General features: G+C 37.9%; 1 protein-coding gene across 10 annotated transcripts in view; it reads right to left on the bottom strand.

Moving 5' to 3' along the window:
* The window catches only part of MAST4 (microtubule associated serine/threonine kinase family member 4), a 261302-nt gene that overhangs the window by 16545 nt on the left and 217023 nt on the right, over positions 1 to 27734 (bottom strand). For all 10 annotated transcript variants that reach the window (XM_054054161.1, XM_054054163.1, XM_054054162.1 and 7 more), the window contains 11 exons: positions 25636 to 25768; positions 21809 to 21876; positions 19343 to 19428; positions 10274 to 10482; positions 9449 to 9587; positions 8344 to 8476; positions 7470 to 7635; positions 4379 to 4480; positions 1142 to 1264; positions 785 to 897; positions 50 to 177 (listed from right to left, as the gene is read on the bottom strand). In XM_054054161.1, the coding sequence (XP_053910136.1) occupies positions 50 to 177; positions 785 to 897; positions 1142 to 1264; positions 4379 to 4480; positions 7470 to 7635; positions 8344 to 8476; positions 9449 to 9587; positions 10274 to 10482; positions 19343 to 19428; positions 21809 to 21876; positions 25636 to 25768 (1400 nt within the window). The remainder of the gene's footprint in view (positions 1 to 49; positions 178 to 784; positions 898 to 1141; positions 1265 to 4378; positions 4481 to 7469; positions 7636 to 8343; positions 8477 to 9448; positions 9588 to 10273; positions 10483 to 19342; positions 19429 to 21808; positions 21877 to 25635; positions 25769 to 27734) is intronic.

Below are 27734 nucleotides of genomic sequence, written 5' to 3'. Positions count from 1 at the left end.
TACCTGTGAAGCAGGACATTGACCACTTACAGTACCTGCATCTACTTACACTTCAGAATATTCTGAACTCCAGCTTAAAGATTCCACAGAAGGCAATGTTACACTTTTTGTTTTGTCTCCTCCATCTTCCTTCTCTTCACCTTGTATTTGAGTGACTCGATCTACGCTAGTGAAAACCTATTACAGAGAAAAAAACCTCAACTTATCATCAACATATTTGTTATAAAAAGATAGGCAAAACACATTTCAGTGTTCTAAATGCTTATATAGTATTTCAGAGTGCAAACTTCAAACTTCTTGAGCCTTTTTATATTTCCAAGAGTTTGTGTTCTTAAAATGCTTTCCTATTTTGCTTTCCTGGCTCCTCATGTACAGGGTCACGAACAATGTCTCTTCTAATTATGAATTCATGATTATGAATTTCTCCCCATTCCACTATATGAGCCAAGAGGGTACAAAGGAAATCCATAGCTTTGGGGTCTCTAGCTCACAGGATTAATGAGCATCTTGGATTAATTCATAACCATATAGCCAGCCAAGGTAAAAAAGCCCTAGCACTAAGATACTGACTTACTATCTACCAGTCAGGTGCGGAAAGCAGAAAAAATCATCTGAATTGACTCTAAAGTTAAGAAAAAATTACTTGGCTAAAGGATTTAGAAAAAATAAACTCTGATCATTCGATGTCTGTTGTTTGCTTAGCTCACAACTAGCTCTCAAGGCAACCTGTGCCAACGCTCTAACAGCTTCACAGCAGAAGTGTTTAACAGCAATTTTTACTTACTTTTGAAAATCTATGTGAACATGAGGAAAACTGTCTTATTTCCAAATTAAAATCTTCATCATTGGTATCATCTTCTTCCTCAGTTTCCATGTGGTGGTATTTCTCAGACCGAGCTACAAACAAGGGAAATAAAGAATCCGAACTTAGCAGGAAGAATAGGTTCCAAGCTTTAATATTATCTAAAAGCATAATTTTAGTTTTAAGATTATTTCTGCTGAAATGTCAAACCACCAGTGAAATTGCAAGTGGCTACTGGTACTCATAAAGGAGATTTTCAAAGCAGTAAGCAAAAGTCAAAGGCAGTGATTATTTAAACCAGGCGTTAATCATATTTTTTTAATTCCACCGAACACCTACTGTCAAAATAACTTGTGTCATCTTCAGACTCCAACTGTGGAATAAATTCCGCTTTCTGCCTCAGCAGACTATTCCAGTCAAGGCCCTTGAAGAACTGATGCTGCTTTACTTCAAATGCACCACCTGGGGGAGCCAGAGAAAAACACTGAGCAAACTGTACCAAATCTTCTGACAATAATCCAACTAAGCCTCTGGCCAAAAAACGCAATTATCATAGAAAAGCATAGCCATCACTGTAGGTAGGAACATCTACCACCCATTTACACTAGAATCTCCTGAACTTGTCAGAGCACCTCCCTGTCCCTGCTTTGTTGTTGACATTTCTTTAACAGGGTGGCAGTGCTTTATCATCTTCCTCTTTTCAAGATTTTCGTTTTTCTGGATATACCAATTACTATCTGTCAGCCACACATCAGTCAGAATCATCAGATGCAGTAGTAGGACTAGTCAGAAATATAAACGTGTACACTAGATGAGGAAGTACAAGTTAGTACGAGTTAGAAAGAGATGAAGAATGACTCTCTAACTGTTGCTCAATGAAAATATCATTGCTGATCAGGAGCTCCTTTGGTGTTTTATTGCAGTAATACACAATTCTATAGTAAATATTTTATCATTTTCCTTCTTATCAATCACTGCCTACTTGTTATAACATGTGTGAAACAATTATACTATAGTTTCAAGTTAAGAAACAGCTATAAGAACACAAGAAAATACTGGAGTTTTTGTCCTGGGCAAGTGAGTGAGGATGTTATTAATAACCACAAATCTGATTCTAAAAACTGTAACAGGAAACCTACAGCAGCATGAGCTACTGCCAACTTGACTGGGCTGTGTGGTGAGGTTTTGGTAGCAGAGCGTCTACAAAGGCGGCTTCTGTGAGAAGATGCCAGAAGCTTCCCCTATATCTGATTGAGCCAATGCCAGCCAGCTCCAAAATGGACCTGCCGCTGGCGAAGTCTGAATCCATTGGTAATAATGGTAGAATCTCTGTGATAACATGTTTACAAAAGAATACAAAAACAGCTGCACAATAGCAGCTGAGAGAGAGGAGTGAGAATATTTGGGAGAAACAACTCTGCAGATGCCAAGTTCAGGGAATAAGGAGGGGTAGGAAGTGGTCCAGGTGCCAGAGCAGAGATTCCCCTGCAGCTTGTGGTAAAGACCATGGTGAGGCAGGCTGTCCTCCTGCAGCCTGCAGAGGTTAACAGTGGAGCACATACCCACCCACAGCCTGTGGAGGACCCCAGACTGGAGCAGGAGGCTGTGACCCCCTGAAGAGCCCACACTGGAGCAGATTTGCTGGCAGGATGTGTGACCCTGTGGGGACCAATGTGGGAGCAATCTGTTCCTGAAGGACTGCACACCAAGGAAAGGACCCAGGCTGAAGCAGTTCATGGAGGACTGTCTCTTGTGGGTGCACCGTCTCTTGTGGGAGGACCCATGCTGGAATAGGGTAAGATCATGAGGAGGAAGGAACACGACAGGCAACATATAATGAACTTACTGCAATCCCCACTCCCCGTTTCCCAGTACCACTCAGAGGAAGCAGTTAAGAGAAACTGGGAATGACGTTGAGCCCAGGAAGAAAAGAAGGGGTGAGGGGAATATGCCTTTATTTGTTCTTATTTCTCATTATTCTACTCTATAGTTAAATGGCAATAAGTTAAATTAATTTCCCTGAGTCAAGTCTGTTTTGGCTGTGCTGGCAACTATTGAGAGATCTCCTATCCTCATCCTGACCCACAAGCTTTTTGTTATATTTTTTTTCACCTGTGCAGTTGAGGAGGATAATGAAAGAGCAGGTTGGTGGTACCTAGTGGCAAGCCAAGGTCAATCCACCCTACTCATACAGCACGTGAACTTCCCCATGTCAAGGCTAAGTCAGGAGAGAGACACGCAAAAACTGTCAAGTCTTCAGGACTTGTCTCTAAGTCAGAGTGTGAAGATTTCACAGGCAGAATTCTTTGCTTCTCTGATTGCACCAAGGAAAAATGAATAAAAGCCAAATCTTCCCAAAGGACATCAAAATCACATCTCTTTGTAAGTCACTAGCCAAAGAGTGGACATTTCTCTGAGCACAGTAATGAGATATTATGTCAGAATTATGCAATTCTTGATTGAGATTGGACACTTCAAACCCAAAGAGGTCTTTTTTTCCTGTCATCTTACTTCTTCAAAGTAAGTATAGCTTCTCTCTCTCTTCGTTCAACTTGACTGTGCCACTCAGGTCTCCTGAGCAAATACAGAATTACGAATTTCGTGGAGTGTTATGCATCTTGCTAACAGGTATTTAATAGATAGGGCTGTCATTCAAAATGCATGGTGGCAACTGGGATTAACCATGCTATTTTCCAGCGCCCCTATGGGACCTGTCACCTTGCATTCTCCATTTCTGTGAGTTGCTTCTCACACTTTGTTGCAGTTTCTAAACACCTCTCTGTTCTTTAAAGAAATGGCTGCCTGACTTCCTTCAGACTGCCAGCTCTTTAGACCATGAACAGTCAAAAGAAATCAGCCTGTAAGTGAGCTGCACAGATGCTCCACATGGTGGCACTGACCATTACAGTAGCTAAGCCAGTTTTGTTCTGGCCAATTCACTTTCTCTGCTGCCTGGTTCTTCTCTCTCAATGGAATGAGCACAGCACTGAATGACCACAGCAGAAAAAAAATGGCAGCTCGTGTTCTCACCAATATCCATTTACTCTCTTAACGTTCACACTTTTGGTTTTATTCTTTTTCATGCAAGGCAGTAGTGTCTGCTGATTGAGAAGACCTTTCACAACATAACCTCAGACACTCATTTCTGAATAATTAGTTCAAGTACTCATCACCCACTCTAAAGCCTACAGGAACCAATTTGCCATGTTAAGATACTTCTGAAAAAGGCAGCATAAGTTGTTAACTGATTCCCCTTCTGCGTCTGTGTTCAGTTATTTAATGCTGTATTCATGAAGGAACCCCACCCAATGCCCAACTGGATCTTTGAGAAATTTCTGGTTTGTTTATCAAATTAAGAGAAGAGTAAATGCAAATGACCACACGTAAACTCCAAACATAGGACAGTCATCATCATTTCATATTATCTGTCTGAGTCTCTGCAATAATGGCATGTTGTCATGCTAGATGCCTTGACAGATGTTTCCTGGGCAGAACAAATAGGTGAACAAAAGCTCCCAAAGCTGAATAAAGAGGCTATTTCTAGCACACTAACAATTAAAAATAGTGCCTCCTAACCTGTTCCCAGTCTTTCCAAAGGATTCTGTCTTAGCAGCAGGGTAATCAGATCCTGGGCATCCGGAGGTGGTGCTTCATCCTTTTCAGGCCAGTTGATTTCATCTAGGCAAAACAAAAACTCATTTGTTATTACTGAAGTCTGTTCTCAACATTCAGCAGAACCCCGTGACAGCTCTCGTGTGGAGCTATCAGTAAAGCTGGAGTTGAGGCAGCTTTTTTCAAGTTGCTCTCTGCTGCATACCAATTATTTCCAATTTTTATAGTCTCTATACAGGATCCACAAACATACTGTTAGTTGCATTTTCCTCAGAAGTACCCTTCAACCCAAAACAGTGTTTAACAACAGAATGCAGGAATGCTTGGCTGACAGAAAACTACCGCAAAATATTAGCACAACTTGCATGCTGTTCCTTCATCCCCTCCAATAACAGTTTAAAATTTTAATTTTGTTCCACCAAAACTGCTGTTAAGATGGAAAGAGCTGACTTGACACAGTGCCACTGCTCACATCTGTAAATCTCCTCTCCTGCTAGTAGACTCACTGAAGTCATTACTCTCACAACTAAGGGCCAAGGTATCAGAATCTGCTCTGAAGAGATACATGCCAATGGAGCTTTCTTCCAAGTGTTTCATACTAAAGCAGAAAGTCACCTCACTCTACTGACTTTTATACTACTCAGGCTTTTGCATGTCACAGCAAGTTGGACCTAGATCATACAACCAAGATATTAAACCCTGCAGTATTCAGGTGAGGCTGAATAAAATTCTGCCAAACTTTCATTTAAATTAAACAATGGAAAATTGTGCCAGTTTCAAATGAATGTGAACTTTGTAACAGCCTACACAGCAAGTTTTGTCTGGTTTTTAGCATAACCTGCCTCCACAAATCTAATATATTGCAGGTTTAGACAAAACTCGGGGGAGTTTCTTAGGAGGTACAAGGATTTGGCCATTAGAAAACCAGAAAACTAAAAGTTCAGGAAATACAGAAGACTTAAGGATTTTGCTGTCATTGTATGATCTAAACTTTTCCTTCAAAATGTTTATCACTGGGGAAATGATCATTAGAAGCTAAATGCAAGTTTAATCTTTCAGAGTTTAAGGAACGGTACTGAAATTAACAGGCATGGAACGCAACCTGCTTCTGGAGCATTATTTTTAACCCAAATAATTTTAAGCATCTAAGTTTATCCTGAGGTCTCCCACCATTGTATTCTTATAACTTTAGGCAGGAAAGGCTGCCTACGATGGAGAAGCAGCAAGGCAAAAAGAGGGGGCAAGATTTTAAAACAGATTTTCTAGAAGAATGTAGATTTTACCCACAGAAAACACAATAAAAGCCTAGGCTACAATTTGGGCTATTTAATACAACTTTTACAGTTAAATACAAGGAGATCATGTATTTTAGCACAGAGAACTTTTCCAACAAAAGAGTTCTTCTGCACATGCTCACAGTCAGAATGATTTCAGTAAGAAAGGATAGTCAGAATTAAAAACAAGAATTTGACAAGTCAACATCAAAATAAGAAACTAAGCTGACCACAGTCTTAGAGGGTGGGTGGGAATAGATCAGGTTTACAAGCATAAACTTCTACAGATGATTTATGGAAGATAAATGGATGCATTCTAACACATAGTTATTTACTTAAGTTTCAGCTAGATTGTAACACATGACAATTTGTTTTACAACATGTAAAATTAATGCTACAAGCAAAATAAAGTCTCAAGTGCTACTTTGGTCATTAATTTTAGACAACTCCCTCCCCTTCTCCCAGTCAGAGAGCGTAAAGATAAAAACACACGTGCATGTGTCTGGAAATGCCATAAAAACATGAGTTATTTCCATGTTTGCGTGCCTACAGCGTCCAGTGAGGTTTAAACCTGATTTGGAAAACAAAGCATGAATATGCATTGCAGCCATGAGGCATCCAGAACAAAGCCAGCATTTGCTGCTTGTGTTAATTAAACAGTTGATTCTCCGTGCTACCCAAGCCTTAACGTATCACGTCAGAAAACAACATGGTTATTAATCTATGAGCTGCTAGGATGTTAGATAAAGAGGTCATATACTACAGGCAACTCACAAATCCACTTCATTACAGTTTGCAAACAAGTCTGGCTTTCAACTTCAGAGACAGAGGAAAGCAAGATGATGACAGAGTGCCTCCCTAAGTACAAAAGGGGATTTTTTGCCTTCTCGGAGGAAGCAGAGGTGCCGTTAGTTTTGTTTCCCTTGGGGTTTTTATATGTTTGGTTTTGTCTGGTTGTTTTTTCTTGTCTCAGCTACTGGATCTTTTAAGCAGACCACAAAACAGACTGGGAAATGCCCTGCAACAGAGGTGCCATTCTGCTAAACTTTTGGCATCAATAGTGGCCCTCTACATCTATGCATCTGGGAAATTTATGGAAACAGCAGGTAGGATAGTAAACAATTCTGTTTAATTATCATTCAGTTTTGCCACAAGCCACATAACAATACTTAGGGTCAGCTTGCAGGTTAAGATCTAAAAGGTTATTGAATTTTAAACGGAAGAAGAACAGCTGCTACAAAAATAACATTACACTACAACAATCACCAATGAAATCATTAACAATCTGTGAATTGAATTTGTTTCCTTCTCTTTATTTATTATTTGGGAGACATTTGTTTTAGGGTTTTAGTACATCTTTGTTAATTTATTCGTTGTGCCATGAGGCATTTTCCCATTTATGCAAATTTATTTTAACTGTTTCTTCTCTGGTACAATTTCTTTACTAAAGACTGTAATCACGGTGCCACAGTGGCCCTACTTTTCTACTAACACTGCTTTTCTTTTTCAAACAGTGCTGTTTGACCCCTGTACTCTACATTACTGTATTTCTGTACTTCGCAACGACATACAGTAAGTTCAGTTTTTAATCCAAATTTATTCTTACTCCTTTGACAGCAATTTGTATATTATAATATCACGACAATGGTATTTTTCTGAGCAGAACTAGCTTGAAAACCTAGTCTATCAATAAAGTTGTAAATAGGTTTACTATTAACAGAAACTGGAATGTGTACAGCAAGCTAAGAAATCTAGGCTTCTTGCTGTTGTTTGATTCTCACCACTGATTACTTGTCCAAACAGCTCTTCTGGTGTATCTCCAAAGAAGGGCACACATCCAACAAGAAATTCATAAAGGATAATTCCCATAGCCCACCAGTCCACTGGTTTTCCATAACCCTGTCTCAGAATCACTTCAGGTGCTATGTATTCAGGTGTACCACAGACCTAAAAGACAGAAGATAAGCATGACGGTAAAGCAAGTTTAACTGAGCTATGTCACACAACTTATAATTCTTGAAATGTAAAATAATACAGAAACATGGAAAAACAGAATTCAGTAGGTTTTACCCTGCTGACTGGACAACAGCTAATGTTTTTAAAATGATCTAGCTACATTCACAGGCACCATAATCAACATTTGCATATCTGTCAGGCACAAGATAGTTTGTTTTGTACACTGGAGTCCATCAGTGGCAAATACTTTAACTTAAATATATCCTTATCTTTACATTAAAGTTGTGATGGTTTTATCTTAAGCAACTTCTACAACGAACAGATTGTGAGCAACGGTAATGAGGCATGCTTAAAGGGAAATGGGCCATAGCAAGGATTTTAGCACCCTTGGTTGTACAATGCATCATGAGCTCCACAAGTACTCTACTGAGACTTTTGAATTCCTTGTAAAAATAGTTTTCCATTTGTCTCTCTCACAGAGTCACTTCCACACAATTAGACTGTTCATCTTGCTAACGATCCTAACATAGGACGAAAAGAGCCTCAAATAACCTGCAAGCATCAATAAACTGACATACACAATTGGAACAGCAACACAGAAATAACATCAGTTACGATGATCAGTATTATAATACATTGTGCTGGCAAAACATCACTTCATTTGAACACTCAATGCAGAAACGAAAAAACCTGTCTTACTTGTTTGTCAAGGAATTCTCTGGCATCCTTCTCAATGTGACCCTCATACAGATTGGTAGTCAGGCTCATTAGCCCCACCTTTGACAGGCCGAAGTCTGTAAGCTTTATATGGCCCATGGATGTTACCAGTAAGCTGAAAATTCAATAATACAAAGTTACCATGACATAATTCAACGTCATGTACCTATCATTATCATTATACTTGTGTGAAAACATTACATTAGCACAGCAAAAATATTAAGATATTAAGATTAAGATATTAAGACACCTTAAGTAATTTAACGAGGCACAAACCCAACAGGTTAAAAATGTAACTGTCCTATATTTGTTACTATTATTATCAGATACAAACAAACTTTTTATGTACAATTACAATTACAGAACTATACAGGTGTTGAGACCTGAATGCTAGACCCTTTGAAGAAAAAGAAACAGTCATCATCTGAAAGACCTAGAACAGAATAGAATTTGACGTTGAAGTGAGGAGAGCTTTTTCTGTCTTTAACAAGCTGGGTCATTCATTTAAAAAAAAAAAAAAAAAAGCAGCTATTAAGTAAGTCAGTAACTAATACTACACTGGCCTAAGATACCATGCTATGAACGCAACTGCAACTACCTACTCTCATGTTATTTACCCGTACAGGAGCAATATTATACTCCTGAAAATTGAAAAAAAAACCCCACAAAACAAAACATGCCACAGGAAAGATTCCCCAATCTGGTCAACCACGTCTTCATATATGCCAGTATCTGCAAGATGATGACGTTTTGTATTAAACACTGTTTTAAGCATAATTTGGAAGATCTTTCCCTTAATGACCAAAACGCATTTCCATCCATTTCAGCCAGAAGTATTCTTTTTTTAGGCACACAAATAGCCTCTTCCATTTTAAAACCAGACATTTTTAACAAGCTCTTCTGTTAAAAACACATTTTTTTGTAACTGCAGGCAATGAAAATTCAAATACGGTGCAGAAATAGTGAATCTATGTAACAGTCACAATAAAATCAAAACATTTAAAAAAACATTCAAAGCAAGTTTACACCCTTCATATATTATCTAATTATTTCAAAGTCCTCTTTTGGTGATACCAAATATACATACTTGTCTGGTTTCAAATCCCTGTGTACAATTCCATAATTATGAAGGTATTCCAAGGCAAGAACAGTCTCCGCAAAGTACATCCTTGCCATGTCTACAGGTAAAGGACCCATATTTTTTAACAACGTTGCACAGTCTCCACCTGTGGAAACAAGACAAATATTCTAGAAGATACTATAATTTCTGACTTGTAACAGCATAATCCTACACGCTGCAGGAAGACACACAAACCTTAGTCAATGTTTATTTTCCAGTTGGATGATTCAATTGAACATGTTACCGCACCGATTACTGAACTGGGAACACAGTCTGAAGCTGGGAGCGGGCTATACAAAGGTTCAGCTGGAAACCAATGAAGTCTACACTACTACTTTAAGTTGGGTGGTGAGCAGGAATGGAGAGGAGGGGACCCACACACAACCATAGCCTGAGTATTTTATCTTGCACTGCCTCTGTCCACTATTCTCCTTCACCATCAGCACCTTTTCAAATAGCTTCCTCTTCCTCTGTAAAAATAACTATTACAAATACCTAATGAAAATTTGAACTTTGAATGCTAAGACATCTATGATTACAGTCCATGAGAAATTTATTCAAAGAGCATTTTTTTCCCCATTATAGCTGGAGCACAAGTGTTTTACAAGCTCTCACCAGGAGATAATGACTGGGAAAAAAGCCACCTTGTTATCGGATTTATATCCTAAATCTGTATTGCCAGAGTGCAGCAGATACACAGGGGGCCTTTCTAATGCAAGTACCGCACACATTTTTCTTTCTTGATGTAAGAAAACCCCGTTCTTCCTCTGCGAAGCAGAACAAACATTTTACCTTCTACATATTCCATGACCATGCATAAATGACGTCTTGTTTCAAAGGAGCAGTACATGCTGACCACAAACGGGTTTTCTGCAAATGTCAGGATATCACGCTCTACAAAGGCCTGTTGGATCTGGTTTCGGAGGATGAGATTCTGCTTATTGATTTTCTTCATGGCAAATCTTTGTCTGGTTTCTTTGTGTCTCACAAAATAAACCGCACTGAAAAAGTTCAAGGTGGAGAGAAAAAGAAAAAAGTCTGAGTAACTATTAAAAATGTATTTTAATTTTATTTTTTTTTACAAATAAATAAAATTGTGAAAACTGTACATGTTTTATATAAAAGATCTGGTTTTAATTTAATGTAGCTCACCTGCCTCTCACATCAGAGAATGGCTACGACCCTCATTTTGTTTCATAACCAGGATAAGTCTCAGTCAACTGAAATTAGCACACAAACGAAAAACAAACATCTCCCCCCACCCCATACCCCAAACAACAGGTACAGCCAACAACCCCTAACAGATGAAGCAAATGCTCTCAGTTTATGCAGATTTTGGGCATTTCCATCAACACAGAATTATTTATAAAACTGAGCTATGGCACATTTGGACAAATGCTTATTCTGTAAGTGTGTTGTCATACTTATGACTCAGACTTTGTGCATGGGATTTTAAAATGTGTCACAGGTTTCTCATGAAGTAGCTCAGAAGCTGCTCGATGGGGTGCCTCCCTCATTGCCAGGTGCAAAATCTTCTGTTCTTGTTCAGTTCCTGACATCAGCACTGATCCATATCAAGGGTAGGTCACCAGTAGGTAATCCGAAACAAAGATCACTGTGTTAACTGCATGGTAACGTGGGATTAAGATGTATTTTGACATGCAGAATTTCCACTGGGTATTGAGTACAAAGGTTCCTGTAAGCTTGGTTAGATAAGGTCAAGGCAGCAATGGAAGTAAAGTGAAAGAAAACCTCAGATGGACAACCTTTCTTTATTTCAAGGTTCTGAAGCAGGAATCACCCTGCCGTGTAACACTGACATAGGACATTACAGCTGTATTTCTCAAAATCCCTTGAGCAAATCCTGAAAATGTTTGCCTTGCTTGAAATCTGCTTTGTCACATTTAATGCTTATAGCATCTCCAGTACATAATTACCACAGCAGTGAGTGTTCATGGAAAGAAAAGACTAAAAGGAAATAATGGGGGGGAGGAGGGGGATGTGACTCAATTATGTAGTTTTTAAATTCAATTTGTTGTCCCCATGAGGTCTAATTATGAGCATACAATTATTTAGTTAAACACAAAAGCAATTCTTGCCTTACTATTTCCATGGATATTTTCCCACAGCTACCAAAGTTACAGGCACTGAAAAAAACTTTTTCTGGCTTTCCTTTGTGGAGGAAAACTTCTTCTAGAAAAGGTAGTTTCTCTTACTGATTCCAAAAGCTTTCATTAATCCCTCTGAGTGTGGGTAGGTAAAACTTTACACCTGTATGAAAGCAGGGGAAAACCGCCTTGGACAAAAACCAAGACAAACCCCATCCTGTGTATCTCCTACTAAACCTCACTCTCTTCTGCCCCTCCCAAGCTTGAATAAAGATCGAGTTATTCAACTCCTCTACTCCTCCCTGCTGGCTTCATGCCTTCTGTCCTCCTGCACCTCTTCCGACCGCTCCCCTTTGCTCACTCCTTTATCCTCCCCTTCATTACAACTCTCATCTTTTGCTTTTCTTTCCCTTACATTCTGCATTTCCCTCTCTTTTGTTGCTACCTCCCGTCAGTTAGTCTTAGCTTCTTAATCTCCTGCAATTTCATCTTTTCTTTTCCCTATTCCAGTTCTCTTGTGCACTTCTGGTATCCAGGAAAGTGAGCCCTTCAGGTGACTGAAGCCACACAATCCTTCAAAAAAAAATAAAGCTATATGAATGAACTGAGGACTACCTGAAGACTCAGTATGCAGATCTTTCTCAGAGCGTTAACTGGGACAGTGTGCCAAGATGAACTCTTGAAACACAGATATTAACCAAATCATATTATTACAGCATCTTAATAAATCACCTCTGCAGGTCACATGGATTTGTAGGGTCACTTCTACTATATTTAAAGATGAAGAACCACTAAGTTCTAAGCACTACCTAGTCTAGTAAATATCTGGGACATGCTGGTTATGTTTCCCCAGGTCTTTAAATTACATTCTCCAGTCTTACAGCCACGGACTAGAATTGCACTAGAATTCAGTTATCTTCAATTCCTCTGAAAAACTAAGCTTAGTTCACGTGTACCAGATCATGGAGACAAGTGCAACACCATTGTGTCTCTCAGATTTACATATGCATGCACTGTTCATCCTATATAAAGTGCTTTTAAATTATCTTCAACATGTAACAACATTTAATGTCATTTATTTACATCACCTGATCACCTTCACCGCAGCAAACAGCATTTAAGCTTTACAAAGGAAACTACGCCTTAGTCAGTAGCACATTATTCCCACAAAAGACCTCCTTCCTTACTTGCAGACCTCCCAGTTCACAGCAGTGATGCCACTTCCTCAGCCTAGTAGTATACTAAACTAAGCACACTGCAACATCTGCACCTTGGACTGCCTGCGACACTGCTGTTCTCAGCTCATAGAGTTTGAAAGAGCATATTAGAATTTCCTGGAAATGTCAATAAAATGACAAATAGAAAATGAAATCTTCCCAAAGAGAAACAGTTAAATAAAGATACATAAATTGCCTGGAAATTAAAAAAAAAAAATAAAAAAGAAAGAGGAAATCTTTCATATTTCTGCACATAAGTGGGTCTTCAACTTAACCTAAAAGGAAAGCTTGGAGTGAAGCATACACCTTCTGAGACACAACTAAGAACTTCAAGATAAAATGGGAACAGCCACTGAATGTGGCTGAATCTAGTACATATCTAGATTCAGCCTAGAATCTAGTACATGTGGCTGAATTATGTACTGAATCTAGTACATAACTTTGTCTCAGGTAATACTGAATGCTGATTTGCCAGCCTTGAAATATGCTTCTGTTATTGTATAACAACCTACCACGTAGATTGTGATGGCCTTCTAGTTTCCATTCAGCTTCTTGGAAGCTGTCATGTTGCTACGTTCTTGTGATCCTGGCACTGAACTCATACTTTGTTTTCTCACTCTACAGGCACATTTTCCCACATCTATCTCTATTCTTTATGTTTCAGAACGCTACAGCTGGAGCACTAGAGAAAAGTTTATTTTTGTTTTCTATGTGCTTTTAAAAGAGAGCACAATACCTCAGCTCCTCCTTTCTTGGCCTTCATCACTAAATATTGCTCAAGCTTCTCAGTATATTATAAAGACAATGTAAATTTGAGAATTCCTTTAACACACAAGTAATGTATTAAGAACATCCAGACCATCTGATTGCTCTGTCAATCCGTTCAATTACAGAAGTGGCTGCTGCACCCTCCACTGGTTTCAAATGAAGAATTTGCTTTCCTACCTCACCCCTTTCTAGTAACGTGGTGACAGAAGATTTCCAAAACATCCTCTGATTTTACTGTATGAATCTCAACACATACATGAGTGCCCTGCATTTTACTGATGCTGTATTTCAATACAGTATAGTTTATTCTTCCAGAGAAGTAAGATAATTCATAAACTTCAGCACTGTCCAAACACTATGTTAATCCGTTTCCAATGTAAGTCTCAGCTTAAAAATGTATCTCTAAAATACCTTTAACTAGGCACAAATATAAAACACTGTGTACAAACTAGGATGACCAAAAAGATGCTAAAACATTTGACTGGGGCTCCTGAATTGCTTCAACTTCAAAACTGTGCGATCTATCCCATCAATCAGACAACCAAGAGTCTTTATTGTTCCTTGAAGTGCTTACAGGCTTCAGGTCTGGTTTACAGATTTCCAGTAACTTCAACTTTCAGAACCACTTTACAATCTAGTCTACATTCAGCTCTTGAAGCTAATGTAGCTGTGTCATTTGCTTTGATCCAATTTTCTGATTTGGCAAAGGACCTTGAACTCCTTGTGGAAATACAGGTACTATACTTGCTGCCTAAAAGTTACAGATGCTCACCAGGAGACATATTTCGCAAACAACTTCCTGAGAACAGACTGTTAAATTCTGTACTACCCTGGAATTGTGTCTAATGTTGCCTTTAGTGAAGAGGAGCAACTTGTGTGGCTGTGATTCATGTTAAGACAACATGGTAAATTTTAGGGAAAGTTATTTAGGATTAGAATTCACAGGTAGCACTGCACTACTTGCTAGCTATGTGATGCCCATGACCAATAAATTTTATTTAGGAGCAAGGGGAAATGCACTAAAGCACTGTAGTGCTCCTAACATGAGCATTCAGTGCACTGTGGGTCTTCCGAGCCCCAGGACAACATGCACAGACTCCTCTCAGCAGTATTTCAGACTTAACCTAGTCTGGCTAGAAACAAATAAGAAGCTGGCCACCTGAAGAAGAGAACATGATAGCTGTGATCCTTCTCTCACAACAGATACTAGATTCTAGTTGTTCCAGTGTGTCAGAAATTCTGATAATAAAATCACCTCTCCATATATAACAGTAGAAAAGTCTTATGTCTTTATGGCAGCTAGTAAACACAAATGCAAAATGTTGAAGCTGCTGTTGAGATATCCTATAGGTAAACTGTTCTGTGTGTTGAGATACCCTATAGGTAAACTGTCCTGTGTTTGCAAAAGAAACACTTGAGAAACAGAGCTCCTCAGAAGTTCAAAGTATGCTGCACATTGAGGAAGGACAGAATTCAAGAGCTTCAATATTGTAACAACCTTTCTCTAATTAACCAAAGGACTGCATTACCTGCCAATATCAATCCTGACACATATTAGCAACAGAATAAAGAAAACGTACTTGGCCTGTGCTGTACTGGAAAGTGAGGCTTACTTGAGGGCAGTGAAATTCACCATCTTGATTAAGTCCACAATGATGTAGATCCCTAGCAAAAAAATGGCCAGCCTCTACTTTCTATAATGCTCTTTAAAGCTTTGAGTGTTTAGAAATCACAGTTTCTCACTCTACACAGACTAGTCACCGACAAAGGTAAACAAAAAATAGAAGCTCATTAGACCTCTAGTCCATTCAGAGGTGGCACTACCTAAGTGAATCCAAAAAGCCACACCTCCGTCTACCCCTCCCATTTCTGAACTGGTGGCTGCCAGTCTAATGATTAATTAATCTGATTGACAAAGCGTTATTCAGCAGCTGGGTAACTTTCTTAGTCCCATTCCCAATGCAACTACACACGAGCAAGGACTATCAACTGTGCAGAGAAGGGACAGGAATGAGTACTCAGAGGACAGAAGCAGCAGCTGCTCAAGCCAACACTGCCTCAGAATTTTTAAATTTATGAAGCAACACCATTAGCCAGTATGTCATGTATATATTGACATTACAGTCTTCTAGGAATAAAAGCATTTCATGTAGGCACAAAAGTGGTCTTACGTATTTGCTTTAGGCAGATACAAGCATCCATTACTGAGGGGCAACTGAAGTCACATCACTCAGCTCCCTGAAATCAAATGTCATTTTTATTTTTTTGAGCTGTTTGAGGAAACCAGGCTGATGCCAACTTGAAGAAACGGACTACTACTACTACCTGCTACCTCTTGCAAGCTGGAATACAGAAAAAATGTTGCTGTGATCTCAGTAAAAGTTTAAAATTTAGGTAATATGAAAAGTTTTGGCTGGCTGAAAAAAAATCATGGACAGGTTGTGAGTCCATTAATGACTTGGCCAGCATTCTACATGTTTTCTGATTCACAGCTTGTTTAACTTCTTGTATATTCCTAGCTGTTCCCAAAAGCCCGATATACCTCATCTACTAGACAACCATTTAATTGCACTACAAATGAGTTTATCCAAACAATTAAAAACAGAGAAGTGCTAAGATATTTACTCAAACCTTCCCAAAATCAGTAGTTTGTATTTAAACTCATCAAGTTTAACAAATCTGACAAATCTCTGCTACAGCATGCCAAGACCACCAATTACCCTGTCAAGCAGTCAAAGCTTTCCATTTCACTAATGAAGGCAAAAACATCACAGCAAAATCAATGTATGAGTTTTTTTAAATTGGTTTGGAATGAAACCCCCCCTTTATAGCCTCAAAATAAATAAAATATTAAAACAGCATATTGAATCTTTAATAAGTCAGAGCATAAAATATGCTCACTGACATTTTTTGAGACTAGATCAATTGAACAGATAGAATTCACACATATTTAGGTTATTTAAAAAAATTAATGTTCTGGAAAAACATGGAAGGGGAAGAAAAAATCCTTGTAGCATAACAATAACTTTTATTTCAGCTGCTTATACTTACAAATAAACAGTAAAAATGCCTATAGGGTAGTTCATTGCTTTGTATTCACAGATGGAACAGGTATTATTACTTTATTACATTAAAAGCGTGTTTAGGTTATCATGATGCGTTCCCCTTTAAATCTGACTGTAAACATGAGTAAATTAATGACCAGTCATATTAGAGCAAACAGAAAAAACATTTAATGAAGATCAAAAAAAGTTCTGTCAATATTACAGTCCCATTTACTTGACATGTGACAGCAAAGATCTTCAAGCACACAGGCAGTTTTGAAGAAGTGATATCCCAGAGAGTTCAGGAGCACAAGTCTCCTCAATTTAACAATAGCTAGGGGGGAGTGACTAGGTGCTGAAATCACTTTTACCAGTGAGAAATACTTCTAGAAGTTTATTGTCTCACAGTCCACTGACTGCGTTCCTTTCCCTCTACATTAATTAGTAAAGTGCTGAACCTTCGTTTTCTTTCTTGTTCTTTTTCTCGTAACAAGTAACCATTTACAAAAAAAATCCAAACTAACAAAATCTATGTTGCTATTGTTTGCTTAAGGATGGAAGTAACAGCACTCTACTGAACTGATGAGATTTTCAATTTCCACTTATTTCAGTATTACCGCAGTATAACCTGTCAACCTACCCGTTTTAACATCTGCTAAAGACAATAACAGTTCATGCAGAATCCTGATACACTCCAAGGTGTTCACTTCCCATCAGATCTCCTTTTCTTCACAATTTATCGGGGTTCATTTGATTTTTATAACATTTATATTGCTTATTTCACATATCATTGGCATTAAAATGTGTTTCATAAGCATTGATTTTCAATGAGGGGAAAAAAAAGTCCTACATGCCAAAGCCATGGCTTTTCATCCTCTCTTCTCCAACTTTTCAGACCCTTACTTGTTTGTAAGCTTCAAATGAACAGTTGTCTCCAGTCTATACTTCCTAATGGCTCACCAAGGCTCCTTCTGCCTGTAACACAGAGCAAGAGCCGCAGGTCTACCAAACCTCTGGCTTTAGATGTCCAGCCTCATGCTGCTGGTTGCAGGATGCGCCTCTGCAGCTGCTCCTTCTTCTCACCATTCCTCAGCATCCTGACACTGCTGGGAAGTTGGGCAGTTCTAGTGACTTGGACACCCTTTTCTCAGAGAGGCAACTGACCCACATGTTTCTTCTTATCCTCGTCCAGTAAGACACAGAAGAAATTGGGTAGGAGATGAAAAGAGGAATGGGGAGGACTAAGCATCAGCCACAGGAAGAAGAAAGGAATGCAGCCAGCGAGGGCAGTAGCAGCTTCTGCTAACTGCTGGAAGCAAGGCTTTTGTAGTCGTGGGGTAACTGCAAAAAACTGGTATACCGAAAGTAGTGAGCTTGCCTACGGAGAATTTCTAAGTAAAAGAATTGTGCAGAGGTTCACTAGTGAGAAGTGGTATTTGGGTATTTACATAACTTCAGTGCAAATCATGCTACTTCCTCCAGGCTTTTTGCTGAGCTATGTAAGCAAGTCTGGACACAACTAATAGCCTCCACATAACCTATCATGACCAACTACAGTAGGCAGCACTAAAAGCCTCTTGTTCAGAGCTCAGTTACCTTTAACTAAATATGATTAGAGAGTATTCCAGTGCCCATCAGACTCAAGCCAGTAAAAAAGCATGCAAAACTCCAGTCAGCTGACTGAAGGTGTTTTCTCTTCTACATCCAAGGTCTCTTCAAAGAGTGTTCAGTCCTATAAGGCCACTGCTGCTTCTGACCTCAAGCAGAGGTAGTGGAGAGTAGAATCACTCTAATGGTGTGTATGAAGGAGAGCAGCACAGCCCTCTCCACTGCCAGGCTGTGATGTGCTCCTCACCTCAAGATGGAAAGCCCTTTCTTTTGAACCAATACACCCCTCCTGATCCTGTAGGTTACAGAGGCCAACTTGTCTTGACACATTTCGGTGCAGAGAAGGATTCAACCAAGGGTCTAATAGAAGGTATCTGAACAGAAAACGTGACTGAACACAAACTTCTGCCTGCTGATAGACACAATCCCTGCATGGTAGTTCTAGGAAACATTTCATGTTCATTTAAGGCACAAGCTAAGATAATTTTCTCTTGGTCTTCTAGGACATCTCCAGGTGACTCTCACATCAGTGGGTAGAAAGCTGTGCACTTTCCAAATACACAGAAACTAACCAATTAACAGCAATTCATTCAAGGCTAACTGGTTAAAATATGAGGATAAAGACCATCCATGAAGAAGCACGAAAACAGCACTGCCCTACTTAAGGAAACTTGTTTCTACCTTGCAAAATTTTTTTAGGTCAAGTAAGCACTCATTTTTAACAATCTGTATCCCTCCAGATGCAGTTCTGTTCTGTTTCTCATCTGCATAAATACAGGCTGTTTCGGGTACTGTAAAGCTGGCTTTAAACCTGCCTTTTGATTTATTCAGATATCATCTTTGGTGTTACATGATTACTACTTCTAAAAATTTGTCATGATGTAATATTCGTTTTTTTTAATTTAACACAGCACACAGTAATTCATTATTGCCTAACAGGCCTTCCAAAAGCTTTTATGGTGAACTTCAAATATTAGCAACAAAACAGGAAAGCGGAAGTAAAAAAATTGCACTGCAAACAAAATCCCTCACATAAACATCCCTGGAATAAGAAATAATGGGAAGTTAATAAAAAATTAAATGCAGAAGAGCTTGTTGCACTCATGGATTACTCACCCATAAGCTCCATTACTAATCAGTTTAATTGTTTCAAAATCACTTTCCCGAGGTTTTCTCTGCAGCTTCAGTGAGGTACTAGAGTTCTTCAAAGCAAGAGAGAAAAAAGAACAAAGTTAATACAGTATTTCTTTTCAAAATAAGGGAAGAATAAAAAACAAACGAAACCCAACTACCACCAGGCTGCCACACCCTGATGAAACAGTGAGAAGTTACAGCAAGTTAGCCACACAACTAGCACACAGAGGGACCAAACACACTTCTGAAGCAAAGCTGCTTTTTCATCAAGCAGTTATCCGTTACACTGCAAGTATCTGTCCACTTATCTACATGTGGAGATAAAAGCAGAGGGACATGAAAGCTTCTTGTAAAGGAGTTACTAGCAATTCCTATCTGGAGCCACGGACTTCTGTGAATCCCACCAGGCATTTGTTGGCCATTGCATTCCAGTTTTAGTAAATCTGACTCTGCTAGTACAAGCTAGTAGTAACAAGCTATAGATGAGCTCTCATTCATTCAAGTACGTTTTTTCACAATTTGAATGAATGTTAGGATACCCTGTGATATAACTTAGGATAGACAATAAAAAGAAACAAAAGATGAAAAAGAAAAATATGGAAGATAAAAATGCAATAACTCTGCCATTGCAGAGGTCACTTTCACCTACTCATATGCCAGAATATTTTCAAGTTGGACTTGTCCCAAATACCGCACAACCTTTTTTCTAGCTTTAATTTTTAATCAGTCTTGAAGCCGTAAGTATGAACTAGATATGGGATGTGGGGGCAATGATGAGGGTATGGGACTTTCAAATTCAGTATTCCAAACACGTAAGAACCCTTTCAAGATGTTTTCCAAAACATTTCTTGCAGAAATTCTACAGTCCCTATCCAGGCAGTTCGATAATAGTTAAGGTTGAAAGCAGACCTGGTTGGAACACTTTCAGTTAAATGCTTGCTAAAGAAAATCTAATGCAAGACTAGTTAGTATGTTAATATAATAAAATACCCAGGAACAGAGAAAGACAACTTATTTTAACTGTTATTCAACATATTCAATCCTACTTGACCTCCAGTAAAGGATTCTTCCTAATTGCATATTTATGATTATTCTGAATGGTCCTGTACTTTTGAGTTACGCTACCTGTCATTTCCTATGTGCGTTTATTCACAACTACAGTCTGAGAAAATGTTTAAAAACACTCATCCTGTATTTTTCTTTATTGAATTCTTTTCATTATCTCCACTATTTAATACTTTTATTTCACTGCCTTATCCTTCATTTATATCTTCAACATTTTCATAACACAAATAACTTTACAATCACAATTTCTTAGACACTGTCAAGTCAGTTTGCACCCTAGATTCTTCTATGGACTTCAACACTTCCTTTATGCCTTCTAGTTATTCTATCTTTTCTCCAATTTGTCAGTATCCTTCCACTAAATACTGCTTAGGTCTAACATAGTACTTTCAATGCAGATAAACACTGCAGAATAAGAAATAGCCTTTGTGTCACAACTTTGGAAAGCTTTACAGGTGGCCTTTGGCCAGAAAATCAGAAATTATCTTAAGATAATATGACATGTACCAGAGGATGACGTCTTTTCTGCTGAAAACTAGTTCAACAGACATCCTCTGTCTGTACATTAAACTCTACTAATATATAAATACTAAAGTACCACTGAATTACCTAAGCATTCACCAAAATAGTACTAGCTTGTTCTATCCACTCATAATGATATTCAATACTAAATTGTTAGAACTCCATTTACTCTGTCGACTGAAATATAAGGTTTAAAAATCAACTTTTAAAAATAAGAATTAAAATTGAGAGCATTTAAGCCCACAATATTCAGCCCAATTATCTCCTCCAACTCATTTTTGTCCCACCAAACTGAACAAACATCTGACAAAATATTGCTGTATAGTACCCATTATTGTAGCTAAATATTTTCAAACAGACTCAGAAGAACAATGCACAATCTTCCAAATTGCAAACTAACTTACTAAATCTTCACTGGATCTGTTCAGTCTCTCAATTTGATCGTTAGCTGCCTCTGTAAATGGACTGACTTAAAATCTGCTTAAAATACTTTATTTTTTACAAAAGGATTTAGAAGTGCTTCAAAAGAAAAATGAATACATTTAATTATCAGAAACAATGGAAGCACTGGTGGATTTTTGTGGTAAAGCAATTGCCACATGGTGAATGCTATCCTTGTGGAACCTAAGATATTACAAAATCTAGGAAAACAAGGAGCAAGTTTTACTCTAATATTTTTGCAAGCCTTCTTATGCTCAGCACCATGGCATGAATCTCAGAATAAACCACTGTTCTATCCAATCTGTTTACATGTACCAGGAGAAAATATAAGGGGACAGGGAGGGGAAGGAATAGAATACATCTTTTTTTTTTTTCCTTGCTAAAATTCAGCAAAAGCATCAACAGAATAGGAAAACTTACATTTATTGATTCATTGATTTCCAGAGTTTCTGCTGCCCCACTGTCACAGTTAGCTAGCTGAGCAATTTCTGAAAGAAAAATAAATAAATAAATAAATTGGAAACTTCATTTTAAGCCATAGCAAATACAAAAATGAAACTAAAACTAAGCTTCTGAGAGTGACGTTTTTCTGGAATATTTAATGAACATGCTGACCTATCTGTAGGACTTGGCAAACAACTTTTTTGTCATCTCCAGGGATATATAAAAAAAATTCCACTCAGAAATTGAAGACCTCTTATTCAATGCCTATGTAATTGTTCACTGAAAAATTCAAACAGTCACGAAGCAATGAAGAGCAATATTGTTAACAGTGCTGAGACATTGGGATTCTGAGATTCTGTGTGTGATCTGAGCATTTAGGGAAAGACAGCACTAGTTTGCTAAATCTCCCGAGGATCTTACCCCCTAAGGGGTTAATAATAGGCCCCACCATGGTTAGAGAAAAAAGCTTCTAGTTTTGATAGAGAGGGACTCCAAATGGTTTGCATCCTCTCTAGAGAAATGCTGATACATCCAGAAGAATAAGCTAAAAGTCATTTTCTTCTTAGAAGCTTGTAATTTATGGAGTCACTAATACAGATGACTTCTCAGGAGAACTAAGATTTTGGGGGTCTACAACTTGACTTGGTTGTCCCTGTCAAGGTCAACCCATGCTGCAGAGCTCCTAAGTCTATCCTGGTCTTCAGGGGCCTAGTAAATAAGAATTCATCTGGGTAATAAAAGGTAAGCAGGACAGCTGGTAGCTACAAAACCCTAGCAATCTTAAGATTACTTTAATCGTATACATAGTTAATTATATACTCCACATAGCCAAAGATGCAAACTGCATCGTAATTATGTGCTGGAGATAAGACCACCTAAAATGTGCGAGACGTATTTTTATCTCAGGACTGATAACTGATTATATGAATATGAAAGATAATTGTAATAGTCACATCGAATATCTAAACTGTATATTCCTATATAATAAGTAACTATCACAAGTTAAATTCTGTACAACACTTGCTGTAATCATTAGCAGCAAATTAATCACACAGATAATTTCCTGTTTCAACAGTTGAAACTTTAAGGAGTAACTCTCATTTGGAATCATTATCCAATACACAATGTTTGTAAAGAGTAAGCTTCAAAAGTAACGAAAATGTCACTTCAAAAAACAGACACATCTTTGAAGTGTTAGAGAAGCGAAAATAGTTTCAAGAATTCTGAATATAACATCAATAAACAGTAAAAACATCTCCACTGAGAGCAAACAGATCTTTCAAAAAAAAGAGCTAAAATTATATAGGTTGAACTTGAAACTGGACTGGACTTCCCTGACAAAAGTCACAGTTTTGTGAATGTAGAGTTTTTATATTATAAGTGTTGATGAAACCTTTATTGTATGGGTGAGAACCAAGCAAGCTAGAACAATAAACTTTGACAACCTTCTCAACTGAAATTATCTTCATAAATAGCTAATTAAAATGAGTCATTTTTAAACAGAACTTTTGCAAAGTAACGATTATTTGAGAAATACATATTATTTGGAAGCAAAAGGTACTAATGGAATGGAACCAAGAGCCAGCTTTTGAAACAGGGAGCTATGGAATCATTTTGCAATGCCTGATGAGATTTATAAAACTCATCTAAATACCATTAAACATCTGCCCTTTTTCTTTCATTGATTTAAACAATTTCTGAAGACTCATGATTCAAAAAGGTAAAGAAGGTAATTTAAAAACCATGGGGAAAAATTCCTCCCTGGGGAACTCCTTAGAAATGCAGTCACCAGTCTCTGCTAACTGATGAATCTGTTGTGGTATTGCTTTCAGTACATAAATTTATCTGGCATTATCTCCAAGTAATGCATGCATCATTTCACTCAAAGAAAGGACACCACAGCTATGGCAGCAAACAAAAGAGGTGAGTAGAGAAGAGTCTAAAGAAGTAGGTTGCTTTTCTCTCCAAAGGAAGCAAAATCCCCCCCATAAGCACTTACAAACATTGCAGACATAATTTAACAGCTTATTTGAAAATATAATTCTGTGTTTGAGGGTAAGTGGTGTTACTGAGGTGAAGTTTGTTTGTTTTGAAAGATTTAGTCTTCTGCTACCTGAATACTTTTAGTATTTTCTCTTTTTGCATAGAAGGAATTAAAAGCTCTCTGCAGGATGATCTTCATGTAATAGATTTTATAGCAAAGACTACAGTATTTCCAGGTAATTCTCTTTGTAAATGATTAATTCTAGGGTATAAAACCATAGTGCCATTCTTTTACTTTTTGCTTAGGAAATGTCCTTCTATATAAAGGAATTTTAAATGAAACCCAGTTCACTTAAGAAGTCATTGAAAAGCGATTTATACTGCTTATATACACCACTTTTTGTAGGGAGGCAGAAAAGCAGTAACATGAATCAGGCGCCTTGAATGATTTGATCACTGATCTATGTGCACATTAACCTTTAAGATGACACTGAAGTAGTATCAGATTCTTGACTCTTGCTGAGGAAAACTTACTGAAGTGGCCAGAAAACATCCATCAGTAAGATAAGACTTAAGTGGCAGAACTGGGGTCAATAATACAAAACCCTCAACCCACACCTCAATTAAACTTCACATACTTGATCAGTGAAGAACTGATCAGTGAATTGTCAGTCTAGGACAGACCAACAACTCCCTAAATCTAGCAGACATCTCTTCACCTTGCATAAATTAAGCTACTTCTCTTCCACTAACACATGGAAAACAATATTCGTGTATACTTTCCAGCTTTTCCTGCATCCTTGCTGCACTCCAAATCCAAGCAAAAAGCATCAAAGTTACTTTAACCTAAACCTCAGATAAAAAGAACACTGAATTTGGATGAGGAAATTCTGTGAAGACAGCAGCAGACTAATAATAGTTCTGACTTTTTTTTAAAATGTGTTAATATAACATGAATATCATCTATAACAACATCCAACCTAACTGAATCAGACCTAACAGAATTCCTGACATCTGGCAGCACTGAACTTCACAAGCTGCTGGAGTTGAAAAAAAAAGTTTTCTTCTAACACACAATATACTACTCCTTTAAGAAAATCTGATAATGCATCATGAGAACTCATTGAAAAGCATTTATCATAGTTTTTTGCTATTATTTTTCGTTACCAAGTCCTCTTGTAGAGATCCCCGTTGTCCTGGGTCATAACACAGAAGCCAAGCTAAATGGCACTAGTTAGACTAGTTTTCCATGAAAAACTGCACTTCTGCCAATTTCTTCTAAATGGCAGGACTAGCACTGAACACAACAAAACCATTTCCACTTGTCACCAACGATAAAATCTGGTACCATGATGGAAGAGAAGACAGCCTGCCTAGGAGACAGAAGAAACTGTAGTTTTCCCAACACTGTCCTTGAGAGAAGAATTAAGCAAACAAAAATTATGCACTGGTAATACCTACATGGGAACCCAAGTTTTCCATACAAGGCTCCTCAACATAGACACATAAATTACCCAAGAAAATAAATCTTTGCAGTTTTAATAGGAACGGGAAGTATTCTTCTCATATAACTTGCCAAGCTAGAAGATGATGACGAGTATTGTTGACATCGTGTATTTATGAACAGTATTCACAATGAAAAAAATCTCAGATGGCCTTTTTAATGCGTTTGAGCTTATGAGAGAACTTGGAGGTCAGCAACTGCTTGTCCTGCTATGATCTTTAGTTTGACCCTTTTCAGGTACGTATTATCAGAATGATAAAATGCATTGAGAAGGAAGAACCTGGGAGCCTATAGCTGGACAAGAAGATGCACTTACCTTCAAGGGGATCTTTATTTAACCCCAGCTGGCTAATTATATATCGTGGGATGTCCGTTTTAATGCCTTGTCCTTCTTTAGCATGGCCTTCAGCTGCTTCCAAAAGATAGTAAAATTCTTCAGGATCAAACTCCTAGAAGAAAAATAATCATCACAATTTTCTTTGGAAAAACTGAAGTCTTACAACCTAACACACAAACTTCTATCACAAATATTTGACATCCCCCTTATTAAAAGCAATACCTATTTATCACATCACTAGTAGTGTATTACTATCATTCTTCTACAAAGTAATATGCTGTAAGCAATGAAGTTTCATACTATTATTCCAGAGAACTACGTTCTAAGAACAGTAAGTTCTTTGCCCTCAGAACTTCCCATAATATTCGGTGAAATGACTTATAAACAGCAGCAATAAAATTTCACATACAGAAGACTTCATCTCCCTGCAGCCGCTTGCATATAAAAATCCACTATTAACATAAAGAAACTATGCAAATATATTGCTCTCCACTTTTACTTCTACATGAAATTTTGAAGTATTTTTTTAATCAAAATATATACACAACATTTTATGGAAAATACAACTAAACCAATTGTTACATTTAGAATGAAGTCAAAATCCTAGGTTGCTGAAAACAACATTTGAACTTCGTTGATCCAACTGTTCCATGTCTAGAAATAAAAAAACATTGCTTGGGAACCAACTGTATCGTAACTATTATACATACCATGACTAAAAGGCAAGCCTCAAAGAGGAACAAAAAAACCTCAGAAACTCAAAACTCTGCTTATTACCGAAGTCCCCAGGAAATACATTTATTTTATTACCTTGACAGATGACAAAAATAGGAAAACATTGAAAGGAACAAGGAAGTAGTCTATCAGTATGAATTCATACCAAAATATCTCTCACATAGCCATTACATTCTCCAAGATGTTTGTGCCAAGCAAACGTGCCAATCACAGATGCAATGCTTAACAGAGTGAGGGCCAGGCAGAGCCATGAAACATTAATACAACAAGACAGACTTTTTTGCTGGAGTAAGTCAGTTCTGTCAAAAACATCTGCAGAAGCCAGGCAGACTGCTATGCCAGTTAGCTCCCATGCCAGTCACTTTGTGGCTGGCCATAACTCCATGGGGCTTTAGTCTGTATGCTGGGTCATAAGGCTCCCATCCTAGCTCCTCAGGCTATGCAGGACTTCGGAATTCAACATCCTAACCTAGTACCACGTTTCATTTTGGAAGTGTGTGAACTGCTGCAGCTATCAGGACATGCTTTTACAGATATTTTTAATCATATGAATATATGTGTATGTATCTCTAGATATAGACACACACACGTGCAAATAATCAGAAGTAACAAATTTCTTTTCTGATCTGTACTTCTGACTGTATGTTTCATTTCCATGTGCCAATAGCGAAAATCTTTCAGTATTTGGCAGTAGCTCTTGGCACATACGAAATTGCAAAAGCTTTATTCATATGATTATCAAGTGAATAAAAACAGGCATTTGCATACCATGAACACCTGAGCCAAGATCACCATCAGAGAACTGACAGCCACATGGTATCTGAAACTTTTTATGACAAAAGTGCTGGATTTATTTCCTACAATGCTAGGAACTCTCTTACAGAGGCTGAAATTTTTCATACATATCTACTTCAGACAGACATTCTAAAATGTCAGCCAATATTATTCAAAAGTTTCCTGAGGGAAGCTATGGAAAAAACAACAGTATTGCTTTCCTAAGATTACGTGATTACAGCAATGTTTATACACTAGGCTTAATAACTTACTGCATGAGAAATGTACAGTTTTGTGACAGTAAAAACTGTTTAAAAAATCTTTAGATTTGTTCAAGCTATGTGCCTCTGAAGAAATGTTACAGAGACACTACATTCCAGCTTAAAACTCCTAAATATCCCATCTGATGTAAGAAAACTTTTAAGAAAGCTGTGGTGTCTTTCTCTGCAGTTGCTGCTCTAAAACTCTGAACTAAGAGACGCAGTCATCTCTTTGCAACACATTCTCATCAGCAAGGCCAGCAAAAGTAGGGGATGTAAGACGCACATCAGGCCTACTTGAAGCACGAA

This window comes from Cuculus canorus, chromosome Z, assembly GCF_017976375.1.
Source record: "Cuculus canorus isolate bCucCan1 chromosome Z, bCucCan1.pri, whole genome shotgun sequence".
Taxonomy (NCBI): domain Eukaryota; kingdom Metazoa; phylum Chordata; class Aves; order Cuculiformes; family Cuculidae; genus Cuculus; species Cuculus canorus.
This window is presented reverse-complemented; position numbering and strand designations above follow the sequence as displayed.